This window comes from Bufo gargarizans, chromosome 1, assembly GCF_014858855.1.
Source record: "Bufo gargarizans isolate SCDJY-AF-19 chromosome 1, ASM1485885v1, whole genome shotgun sequence".
Classification (NCBI taxonomy): domain Eukaryota; kingdom Metazoa; phylum Chordata; class Amphibia; order Anura; family Bufonidae; genus Bufo; species Bufo gargarizans.
Window position 1 is genome coordinate 231,836,933 of NC_058080.1, and position 13,479 is coordinate 231,850,411.

The 13,479-nt window shown below is 41.2% G+C and overlaps 1 protein-coding gene across 11 annotated transcripts in view; it reads left to right on the top strand.

Moving 5' to 3' along the window:
* The window catches only part of KIAA1109 (KIAA1109 ortholog), a 294,629-nt gene that overhangs the window by 50,356 nt on the left and 230,794 nt on the right, over positions 1 to 13,479 (top strand). For all 11 annotated transcript variants that reach the window (XM_044302174.1, XM_044302098.1, XM_044302121.1 and 8 more), the window contains exons 6-7: positions 5,203 to 5,389; positions 11,608 to 11,689. In XM_044302174.1, the coding sequence (XP_044158109.1) occupies positions 5,203 to 5,389; positions 11,608 to 11,689 (269 nt within the window). The remainder of the gene's footprint in view (positions 1 to 5,202; positions 5,390 to 11,607; positions 11,690 to 13,479) is intronic.

A 13,479-nucleotide genomic window follows, 5' to 3' on the forward strand; every position in this document is an offset into this window, starting at 1 on the left:
GCATACATTTTGCCTGATCCGGCAGGCAGTTCCGGCGACGGAACTGCTTGCCGGATCTCTCTGCCGCAAGTGTGAAAGTACCCTAATTCGAGTTGAGATCAGGCAGGAACACACAGCATAACTAATCATAATAATGCCATGGATCCATGTCCTAGGAGCAGCATTCAGTATGGTAAATACCTCTGAGCCACTGAGCGTATTTCTTGTACTAAATATTAAATAGCACTAGCAAAACTGCAAGTGTTTTTTCTGTAATTTATTTTAAAGGGAGGCAAAATTAAATGTCCTTCACTTTCTACAAACACACTGCATGCTGGTATTGACAATTTGCAATGTTATTAATGAAGTTTTTGTTGTAATTTTTTTTTGCCAAAACTACATGGTATCTTAAAGTAATACCAAAATCACTAAAATGGGTATACTAATGAAGTTATTACAGTAAAATGCTTTTCTGTAACAATACAATATCTTAAACTTAAAGGAAATCTGTCACTAGTGACCTCCTTGTCCAACTGTTTGCATTGACACGTGCCTGTGGTTCACCTGATTAAAACGCAGTTTTTCTTTTGTTGATCTGAGACTCTGTTCCCGAGTTATACTTTTTCTTTATATGCAGAAAACTTGGGAACGGAGCCTCAGACCGACAAAAGAAAATTATGAACAAATCCAATAGAGAAGGGTCCTTTCCCGGTTTTTGTTTAATCAGGTGAACCACAGCTATGTGGCTATGCAAACAGTTGCATCAGGAGGCGGCTGGTGACAGATTTCCTTTAAAGTAATACAACACTATCACTAAAACGGGTATACTAATGCAATTTTTGCAGTAAAACACATTCATTAACAGAGGTATAATGGCCTTATTGCAGTAAAATGCATTTGCTGTAACTGAACAGTAACTTTTAGTAATACAATGCTTTCAATAATGGGTATATTGAAGCATTGAAATGCGCTGAAAATGCCCAATTACAAATGATAAATTGAAATTGAAAAAAAAAAGTTGCTCAGCATAAACAGTAGAAGGTATGCTGTTGGAGCACTTGAAATAAGTCTATGAACTATAGAAACTTGAGGTCTAAATTACATGTCATAAACAATAAGAATTGTGGGTGGGCACTCAAACTATGGACTAGACAGAAAGCTATTTATTTATAGAGTCAATAAAAATATATATAAAAAATATATTACAATAAAATATAAAACATAAAACAATCCTAGTGTCGCATATCAATACAAATCGCAATGTATGTACTGAGACTTGCAACAGTATGAGGATTTAGTTGCTTGAAACATCCAAACAGTCAGTAAAGTCCAGTACTGGTGAAATATATCACAATGTCTCTGATTAAAGGGGTTTTCTCAACAGGCTATTTGATACTTACCTGGTCCCGGCGCGCCGTCCACTTCCTGGTTTCGGCACTCGGCAGGGGTCGGGCTCCATCTTCATTGATGTCTTCTCCCGGCCGGGCCGCGCGCTGTACTGAACGCACACGCCGAGTCCGCGCATGCGCCCTGGTGACTTCTTCCTGGCCAGTATAGTATACTTGCCAGGAAGAAGTCACCAGGGCGCATGCGCGAACTCGGCGTGCGCATTCAGTACAGTGCGCGGCCGGCTGGAAGAAGAAAAGAAAAGTCGTCTGCGCATGCGCGGCCACCGCGATTCCTGAGAAGAGCGGTGGCCGTAACCAGGGGAGACGGAAGACAACAGTCAGGTAAGCATAGGTTTATTTTTATTTTTTTAGGGGTGGGGATTTGTTAACCACTTTCCGTCCGCCCATAGGATATAAATGTCCTATGGGTGGATCTCTATTTCTGAATAGACGTTTTAAAACGTCCGTTCAGAAACTGCAGCTGCACGCTAATCGTGCAGCTGCTGATCGGGTTGCCCGCTGTCGGTGACAGCAGGGCAACCCAGAGAGAAGGCAGGGACAGTGCCCAGGTGTCCCTGCCTTCTAGATCGCTGCATACACAGCGCTCACCGAGCGCTGTGTATGCAGAGCAGGAAGCGCTATGCGCTTCCTGTTCCGGCCGGGACCGGAGCGTGCAGGAGCTGTGTGAGGTCTTTCACAGACCTCGATCCGCCCTGCACTGAGGCTGTACAGCGCTGTATTGCGCTGTACAGCCTCTCTGGGGGGTGTATTTTTCCTGTAACTGGGGCTACTATGTCAGCCCCAGTTGCAGGAGAAATCAACAGTGAAAAGAAAAAAAGAAAAAGTGAAGTAAATGTCCCCCAGAGGTCTTGTATGACCTTATGGGGGACGAAAAGTGCAAAATAAAAAATAAAAAAATAAAGTGTTGAAAAAATAAAATATAAAAAAGGTTTCACATGTAAAAAGTAAGGAATAAAAAAAAATGTTAAAAATAGAAAAAATAAAATAGAGATATTTGGTATTTTCGCGTCCGTAAAAACCAGCTCTATAAAAATATCACATGAGCTAACCCCTCAGATGAACACCGTAAAAAAAAAAAAAAAAAAAAAACTGTGTCAAAACAAGCAATTTTTGTCACCTTACATCACAAAAGGTGCAACACCAAGTGATCAAAAACGCGTATGTCCCACAAAATGGTACCAATAAAACCGTCACCTCATCCCGCAAAAAATGAGCCCTACATAAGAAAATCTCTCAAAAAATAAAAAAACTAAAGCTCTCAGAACATGGACACATTAAAACATAATTTTTTTGTTTCAAAAATGCTATTATTGCGTAAAACTTTAATAAATGAGAAAAAGTATACATATTAGGTATCGCCACGTCCGTAGCAATCTGCTCTATAAAAATGTCACTTGACTGAACCCCTCAGGTGAACGCTGTAAAAATAAATAAATAGAAACTGTGTTAAAACAACCAATTTTTGGGTCACCTTGCCCCATAATGTGTTATAATGAATGATCAAAAAATCATATGTACCCAAAAATAGTACTAATAAAACTGGCACCTTATCCCCTAGTTTCCAAAATGGGGTCACTTCTTGGGAGTTTCTACTGTAAGGGTGCATCAGGGGGCTTCAAATGGGACATGGCATCTATTAACCATGTGGAGTTCCTTTTCTTCTGCGCCCTGCCGTGTGCCCATACAGCAGTTTATGACCACATGTGGGGTGTTTCTGTAAACCGCAGAATCTGGGTAATAAATATTGAGTTTTGTTTGGCTGTTAACCATCGATGTGTTAAAGAAAAAAATTTGATTAAAATGGAAAATCTGCCCAAAAAGTGAAATTTAAAAATTTGATCTCCATTTTCCTTTAATTCTTGTGGAACGCCTAAAGGGTTAACAAAGTTTGTAAAATCGGTTTTGAATACCTTGAGGGGTGTAGTTTCTACAATGGGGTCATTTATGGGGGTATCCACTATGTAAGCCTCACAAAGTGACTTCAGACCTGAACTGGTCCTTAAAAAGTGGGTTTTGGCAATTTTCTTAAAAATTTAAAGAATTGCTTCTAAACTTCTAAGCCTTCTAACGTCCTAAAAAAATAAAATGACATTTCCAAAATGATGCCAACATAAAGTAGACATGGGGAATGTTAAGTAATAAATATTTTGTGAGGTATCACTTTCTGTTTTAAAAGCAGAGAAAATTGAAATTTTGAAAATTGCGAATTTTTCAAATTTTGGGGTAAATTTGGGATTTTCTCATAAATAAAGGTGAAATATTTTTACTCAAATTTATGACCATCATGAAGTACAATGTGTCACGAGAAAACAATCTCTGAATGACTTGGATAAATAAAGGCGTTCCAAAGTTATTACCACATAAAGTGAGATATGTCAGTTTTGCAAAATTAGGCCTGGTCAGGAAGGGGGCAAATGGCCCAGATGGGAAGTGGTTAATAAAATATATTTAGAAAAATGATTACTGTTAAATCATTAACAGATTTAACAGTGATCATTAAGATGATAATACCCCTTTAATGGTCAGAAAGTTCAATAGTGGTATATTGTGGCACAATGTCTCTGGTATGTATCATAGAGATCCTTGAGGTAAATGCAGGGCTAAACAGCCATCAGAGGAATTCCTTCTGGATAAATCCCATATAAATCAAATAGCCAGCCTATATGTAAATAGATAAATTCAAGATGGAGTATAACTACTTACGTACCGATATCTTCCTGTGCGGTGTCCCGCATCAACGTTATAGTAAACTCACCTCTATGTCCGTGTGTTAGTATATTTCAAAAGCTATCCTCCTCTCCGCCAGTGTTCAGCAGTTTCACTTGTCAGTGGTGGCGGAGGAGCAGACTGCAATCACTGTTCAGCTGGTTGATTTTCATGCACCAGTCTCACGATAGTTTGCAGCGTTGATTTCGGCTGTATTGCCGCTCCAGCTGGGAAAATTTCTTCAAGCGAATTCCATCAACAGTATAAAGCTTGGTAGCTCCTACAGCATATTTTTCCACGCCAAACGCGTTTCGAAAAAAACAACCAGTTTCTTCATCGGTGGAGAGTCCGGCAGAGATCCGTCTGAAACCCGGCAAATGTGCGAAGAAGCCGCTGGGTTTTTGTCCTGCCGATTCCTAGCATTCCATGCCGGAACAGCCTGCCAGAATCCCGTACCAGCAGTGTGAAAACTAAATAAAGATGCACCCATACGTACTGGAATTTTTTTACATTTCTTTTTAGCATTTTTACCCACATTCCATCGCCAAAATTGGCATATTGTGATTTTGCAGCAGATTATATACCCTGCTACATTGGAAATCTGCAAGGATTGACATACAGGGGATTTAAAATCTGTGCCACATGTCAATTTCTGTGCAAGTTTTTTTTTCCTTTTGTGTGGGTGAGATTAGTTACTTTGCTGCTACTGTAATGTGCTGTTAATTTTCCACTCACAAATAGGGATAGAAAATCTGTAGAATATTCTCTGCATGGAACATACCCTATGAGTGACCTCCGCTTATGTCAGTGGTTTAAAAAATCCTTGAGTGCATATGCTGGCTTTTTAGTATGCAGCGGCCACTAGTAGTAGCATTGGTTTTTATGTTTGCACTTGTGATCAACAATAAATGAGCATTTTGCCTGTAACCAGGTCTGTATCATCACTAATAGAGTGTGCGGATTCGGAAATGATTAATTTACAGAAAATCTCCCTTTTCAGGCTTTAATCTTCTTTTTCCAGGTTTAAAATTTTGGGCAATGTACATTATTCATGAAAAGTCCTTGATTACCTATAAAAAAAAAATCATCACACATTTTATCTTCTTAGATCCCAAAGCAGAAACCAGGCTGTACATCACAGTGAATGATTTTGAGTTCCATGTTTACAATCGGTCTCATTTGTATGGACACCTCCAGGATGTATTTGGCTTAGACCCGACAATATTTCCTCCCAGGAAGGAAGATGACAAGGTTCGCGAGAATGGAAAGCAAAAAGCACAATCTGTCCTTGAAAGGTATTTTGAATTGTCAAATTATAATAATAAAATGCCTATAGATCTGTCCAGTGGTCTAAATAATTCAACGTGCAATTGACGACTTCCATCAGAAAGGGGTCATTTTAAAACTCTATGTAAAGAGAACTATTTTTTAAAGAATTTTTGGCTGTTTTTCTTTTCTCTTTTGACAGTATTATGCTATTGAAAATGAAATATAAAATATTGTCCTATTGAAGCAGTCAACACAGAGAAATAAAACCCATATACAGATAGGTAATCCACTGTTAGCTTATTGCAGCTGCAAGGGAACAGTGTTATCTGTTAGTATAATAGTAGATTAGTAGAATTAGACTAACGGTATAATTACTGTATTGTTCTCTTAATAGGACTAGGTAATGGTAGCAACAGAAGAGCATTGCATTGAATAAAATGTGTTGCTCTAATTCGATCACTTATTCCCCTTCCGTCTCTGGCAGCAGTGAATAAAAGTCCAAACAAAGGAAGAAGTTAAAGAGCCAGGACAGGAAGTAGAATTCATAGACTAACTTAAAAAATTATATACAGAAAACCATCCACCCGTTTGTTGTAAAAAAAAAAAAAATTATATATATATATAATCTCAATACAATCACAGAATATTCACATATCTGCTCTTCCTATTCCTTAGGCTGTGGATCCACAGCAACACAGAGTTGTCAGTGAACTACAGTAAAACAAGGCCTCTGTATTGAGAATATGGGTCTAGAGCAGATGTCTCAAACTCAGCTGGACATATAGGCGACACTTAGAAAAAATTTCCAGTTGACAGGCCGCCCATATTTCAGATACGATACAGTACATGTGTGTCACACTCATTGCCTCTGAGCTTCACATCAGCCAGCCACTCCTGGGATGATGCCAAGAACTCCCCTAGTGGTCAGAACAAGGGGATTTAGAGAGGTATTATTACTTCTTGTGGCATTCTAATCAGTTTCAGAAATACATTTTACATGGCTAGATGACAACTTCTTATGCAGACCCCAGATGAGACCCCAAAATGAATACAGATTGCATAACCCAAAATTAATACAGACTGCAAACCTTAAAATGTATACACATGCCAGACCGTAAAATGAATAAAGACCCAGATTAGCCTACCAATTCATAGACCCCCCATAATAAACCCTGTATCAGCCTCCAAAGGCTCAGATCAACCCCCAAATTTAAACAGACCTCAGATTACACTGCAAATCAACCCCTAAATTCATACAGTCCCTACATCAGCCCTTATATTTATACAAACCACAGATCAGACCTCAAATTCATATGGGCCCCATATTATACCCCAAATCAGCCACCAAATCCACACAGACCCCACATCAGCCCACAAATGTATACAGCCCACTGATTAAACCTCAAATTACCCCCCTAATACATAAAGACCTCACATTAGCCCAAATATTCATAGTCCCCACTCCCCACATTAAACCCCAAATTTAGACAAACCCCAGATTACACTCCAAATCAGCCTCCAAATTCATATATATCCCAGATCAGACCCCTTATTTATAGACCCCAGATCAGACTTTAGATTCATATGGACCCAATATTAAAGCCCAAATACCTCTACTCCTCTGGGCACCGGCACAACTGTGGCTTTTCTGCAGCTCAGCACTGTACGCTGTCAGGAAAAAGGGTAGCTCTGGCACCCACTGAAGAGTTCCAGGGAGCAGTGAGTAATGAAAGCGCTCATTAGTTAATAATGCGCCCTCCCTTAACCTCCTCCCGTCACACTAACGCCGAAAGGCGTCAATGCTGCGGCGCTCCCAGGTCACACTAACGCCAATAGGCGTCATCTCGCGAGACGCGAGATTTCCTGTGAACGCGCGCACACAGGCGCGCGCGCTCACAGGAACGGAAGGTAAGAGAGTGGATCTCCAGCCTGCCAGCGGCGATCGCTCGCTGGCAGGCTGGAGATCCGAATTTTTTTAACCCCTAACAGGTATATTAGACGCTGTTTTCATAACAGCGTCTAATATACCTCCTACCTGGTCCTCTGGTGGTCCCTTTTGTTAGGATCGACCACCAGAGGACTCAGGTAGGTCAGTACAGTCGCACCAAACACCACACTACACTACACTACACCCCCCCCCCGTCACTTATTAACCCCTTATAAACCCCTGATCACCCATGATCACCCCATATAAACTCCCTGATCACCCCCCTGTCATTGATCACCGCCCTGTAATTGATCACCCCCCTGTCAGGCTCCGTTCAGACGTCCGTATGATTTTTACGGATACATGGATCGGATCCGCAAAAAGCATACGGACGTCTGAATGGAGCCTTACAGGGGGGTGATCAATGACAGGCGGGTGATCACCCATATACACTCCCTGATCACCCCCTGTCATTGATCACTCCCCTGTAAGGCTCCATTCAGACGTCCGCATGCGTTTTGTGGATCCGATCCATGTATCCATGGATCCGTAAAAAAATCATGCGCATGTCTGATTGGAGCCTTACAGGGGGGGTGATCAGTGACAGGGGGGTGATCACCCTGATTACCCTGATCACCCCCTGTCATTGATAACCCCCCTGTAAGGATCCATTCAGACGTCCGCATGCGTTCTGTGGATCCGATCCATGGATCCGTAAAAAAGCATGCGGATGTCTGAATGGAGCCTTACAGGGGGGGTGATCAGTGACAGGGGGGTGATCACCCTGATTACCCTGATCACCCCTGTCATTGATAACCCCCCTGTAAGGCTCCATTCAGACGTCCGCATGCGTTTTGTGGATCCGATCCATGTATCCATGGATCCGTAAAAAATCATGCGGATGTCTGAATGGAGCCTTACAGGGGGGGTGATCAGTGACAGGGGGGTGATTACCCTGATCACCCCCTGTCATTGATAACCCCCCTGTAAGGCTCCATTCAGACGTCCGCATGCGTTTTGTGGATCCGATCCATGTATCCATGGATCCGTAAAAAATCATGCGGCTGTCTGAATGGAGCCTTACAGGGGGGGTGATCAGTGACAGGGGGGTGATTACCCTGATTACCCTGATCACCCCCTGTCATTGATAACCCCCCTGTAAGGCTCCATTCAGACGTCCGCATGCGTTCTGTGGATCCGATACATGTATCCATGGATCCGTAAAAAATCATGCGGATGTCTGAATGGAGCCTTACAGGGGGGGTGATCAGTGACAGGGGGGTGATCACCCTGATTACCCTGATCACCCCCTGTCATTGATAACCCCCCTGTAAGGCTCCATTCAGACGTCCGCATGCGTTCTGTGGATCCGATACATGTATCCATGGATCCGTAAAAAATCATGCGGATGTCTGAATGGAGCCTTACAGGGGGGGTGATCAGTGACAGGGGGTGATCACCCTGATTACCCTGATCACCCCCTGTCATTGATAACCCCCCTGTAAGGCTCCATTCAGACGTCCGCATGCGTTTTGTGGATCCGATACATGTATCCATGGATCCGTAAAAAATCATGCGGATGTCTGAATGGAGCCTTACAGGGGGGGTGATCAATGACAGGGGGGTGATCAGGGAGTCTATATGGGTGATCACCCCCCCTGTCATTGATCACCCCCCTGTCATTGATCACCCCCCCCCCCCCCGGAAATTTTTTGTTTGTTTTTGTTTTTGTTTTTTCTTACTAAGTCTCATATTCCACTAACTTGTGTCAAAAAATAAAATCTCACATGGACGCACCATACCCCTCACGGAATCCAAATGCGTAAACATTTTTAGACATTTATATTCCAGACTTCTTCTCACGCTTTAGGGCCCCTAAAAAGCCAGGGCAGTATAAATACCCCACATGTGACGCCATTTCGGAAAGACGACACCCCAAGGTATTCCGTGAGGGGCATATTGAGTCCATGAAAGATTGAAATTTTTGTCCTAAGTTAGCGGAAAGTGAGACTTTGTGAGAAAAAAACAAAAAAAAAATCAATATCCGCTAACTTATGCAAAAAAATAAAAAATTCGAGGAACTCGCCATGCCCCTCATTGAATACCTTGGGGTGTCTTCTTTCCAAAGTGGGGTCACATGTGGGGTATTTATACTGCCCTGGCTTTTTAGGGGCCCGAAAGTGTGAGAAGAAGTCTGGGATCCAAATGTCTAAAAATGCCCTCCTAAAAGGAATTTGGGCCCCTTTGCGCATCTAGGCTGCAAAAAAGTGTCACACATGTGGTATCGCCGTACTCAGGAGAAGTTGGGCAATGTGTTTTGGGGTGTCATTTTACATATACCCATGCTGGGTGAGAGAAATATCTTGGTCAAATGCCAACTTTGTATAAAAAAATGGGAAAAGTTGTCTTTTGCCAAGATATTTCTCTCACCCAGCATGGGTATATGTAAAATGACACCCCAAAACACATTGCCCAACTTCTCCTGAGTACGGCGATACCAGATGTGTCACACTTTTTTGATGCCAAGGTGGGCAAAGGGGCGCATATTCCAAAGTGCACCTTTCGGATTTTACCGGCCATTTTTTACACATTTTGATTGCAAGGTACTTCTTACACATTTGGGCCCCTAAATTGCCAGGGCAGTATAGCTACGCCACAAGTGACCCCATTTTGGAAAGAAGACACCCAAGGTATTCCGTGAGGGGCATGGCGAGTTCCTAGAATTTTTTATTTTTTGTCGCAAGTTAGTGGAATATGAGACTTTGTAAGGAAAAAAGATAAAAAAAAAAAAAATCATCATTTTCCGCTAACTTGTGACAAAAAATAAAAAATTCTAGGAACTCGCCATGCCCCTCACGGAATACCTTGGGGTGTCTTCTTTCCAAAATGGGGTCACTTGTGGGGTAGTTATACTGCCCTGGCAATTTAGGGGCCCAAATGTGTGAGAAGTACTTTGCAATCAAAATGTGTAAAAAATGGCCTGCAAAATCTGAAAGGTGCACTTTGGAATATGTGCCCCTTTGCCCACCTTGGCAGCAAAAAAGTGTGACACATCTGGTATCGCCGTACTCAGGAGAAGTTGGGGAATGTGTTTTGGGGTGTCATTTTACATATACCCATGCTGGGTGAGAGAAATATCTTGGCAAAAGACAACTTTTCCCATTTTTTTATACAAAGTTGGCATTTGACCAAGATATTTTTCTCACCCAGCATGGGTATATGTAAAATGACACCCCAAAACACATTCCCCAACTTCTCCTGAGTACGGCGATACCAGATGTGTCACACTTTTTTGCTGCCAAGGTGGGCAAAGGGGCACATATTCCAAAGTGCACCTTTTGGATTTCACCGGTCATTTTTTACACATTTTGATTGCAAAGTTCTTCTCACACATTTGGGCCCCTAAATTGCCAGGGCAGTATAACTACGCCACAAGTGACCCCATTTTGGAAAGAAGACACCCCAAGGTATTCCGTGAGGGGCATGGCAAGTTTTTAGAATTTTTTATTTTTTGTCGCAAGTTAGTGGAATATGAGACTTTGTAAGAAAAAATAAAAAAAATAAAATCATCATCATTTTCCGCTAACTTGTGACAAAAAATAAAAAGTTCTATGAACTCACTATGCCCATCAGCGAATACCTTAGGGTGTCTACTTTCCGAAATGGGGTCATTTGTGGGGGTTTTCTACTGTTTGGGCATTGTAGAACCTCAGGAATCATGACAGGTGCTCAGAAAGTCAGAGCTGTTTCAAAAAGCGGAAATTCACATTTTTGTACCATAGTTTGCAAATGCTATAACTTTTACCCAAACCATTTTTTTTTTGCCCAAACATTTTTTTTTATCAAAGACATGTAGAACAATAAATTTGGCGAAAAATGTATATATGGATGTCGTTTTTTTTGCAAAATTTTACAGCTGAAAGTGAAAAATGTCATTTTTTTTGCAAAAAAATCGTTAAATTTCGATTAATAACAAAAAAAGTAAAAATGTCAGCGGCAATGAAATACCACCAAATGAAAGCTCTATTAGTGAGAAGAAAAGGAGGTAAAATTCATTTGGGTGGTAAGTTGCATGACCGAGCAATAAACCGCTAAAGTTGTGGAGTGCCGATTTGTAAAAAAGGGCCTGGTCACTAGGGGGGTATAAGCCTGTGGTCCTTAAGTGGTTAAAGCATTGCAGGACGCAGAAAACTGCATAAGGGGCTGCATGTGTGGTTTACAGGTTTGGAGATAAATTAAGTTTTATTTCTGTGCTCCATTATTCTTGTAATTTCTACATTTAATTTGTTGTTCTTTTGTTTTATTTTTGTGTTTAAGTGGAAAGGTCAAAATAGAATCCCCAGAACCGTCCTCATCTTGGAGGTCTCTCATACCAGTGATTAAAGTCAATATCAGCACCGTAAGTACAATTAACCAAAGAAAAACAGCTATAGTTTGCCTCAAGATATTGCATCAACAAACCCCACAAAACTTTTATCTGAAATTCCTAAAAGTTTAATATAAGCCAACATCTGTATCCCATATAGGCGATAAGGAGAAATCATAAATTACAAGGCAAGAAGTCAACCCAGGGATTTATATTTCCAGTCTTTTTATTTTTATATTAGTCTAGTTGTTCAGATGTTGTAGGCTATTCAAAGTCCCATCCACATGGGAATCAGCAAAATTCAGGTTGGAGGCCTTGACAAAGAAAACTTTGGTTTATTCTGTTAGTACTGATGTTTCTGTTCTTAAAGGGGTTGGTCACTTTCTGGCTATTGTTGAACAGTGTATATGTAAGTTGACTTTATGACACTTACTAATAAAGCCTTTAATATTCTGTTTTGTTTGCCATATTTCATAGGCCACGTCCGCTTGTTGGGCAGATTTTCTGTGCTGTCCTCATAGAGGTCCTGTCGATAAGATGACTGCTGATGGAGGGTCATGTGACCAGTCACATCCTTCAACCTCCTCCATTGAAACATACTACACCTGTACTAAACCCTCAACAGTACAAGTGCAGGTCTCAGATGTGGTATATTTGAATGGGGGACACTGAGTGATTTGCCTGGTCACATGACCTTCCTTCAGCAGCCATTTTATGGACAGGACCTCCCTGTGTACTGCACAAAATACTTGGCCAGCAAAGGGTCCTACCATATAAAATATAGAAAATGGTGATGAATATCAACAGCCTATATTAGTAAGTGCCACTCCTCTTACAAGCAGATTGATCAATAGTAACCAGAAAGTGGCCAACCCCTTTAAGCAGTAGTCTTGTTTTGAGCTGTGGCTTGTTTTAAAGGAACCAGTCATCAACGTTATGCTGACCTCACTGAGGGCAGCATAAAATAGTGACAGAAATGCTGATGTCAGCGGTGTGTCACTCATGAGTTAAAAGTAAGTGGTTGCCAAGAACCAGCATCATAATCATTGCAGATTGTGCCTTGAAAAGAGTCAAATCTACCTGAGAAGAGTCCTGGTTATTCATAATCTCCTGCTCTCCCCATCCATCTGATGATTGGCAGTTCTCTCCTAGAGAGAAAGGGAGAAAACTAGGTAGAAGCCTGCCAATCATCAGCAGGTGGGCAGGAGAGCAGGACTTCATGAATAACCAGGACTCTTCTCAGGTGGCCGGGACTCTTTTCCAGGGCCAGTCTGCAATGATTGTGATGTTGGTTCTTAGCAACTACTTACTTTTAAACGACAGACCGCTGAAATCAACTCGCCTGTCTCTACTTTATGCTGCCGTTAGTATGGGCAGCATAACGGTGATGACAGGTTCCCTTTAAAATCAGTTAGTAGTCTTCAAAGGTGTGAAACACCAGTGCAATCCTTTTAATCAGAAGACTTGCAAAAGAATGTCTGGCAGAACAGCCATTTTATTAGAAACCTTCTTTGACTTTTTGATGATTAACATATTGACTCTAAATGTGTTGTGTGAAACCTAAAAAAAAATATATTAAAGGTCTTTTTTGCTTTAGAGATTTATGATTGTATTTAGACCTCAAGTTTTACAGTTCTGTTTTCTGTCTAACTGTAATTGTCATATTAAAGGGGTTTCATGTTATCACCAAATGTGCCGTGTCCCAGGTCTTCTCACAGCAGCATCATTTTGTGATGGCATATATTGCTTTTTCATTTATGCAAAATGTGAAAAATATCTAAATTCATTAAAGGGACAAGTTGTCTGTACTGTACTGTTCATGT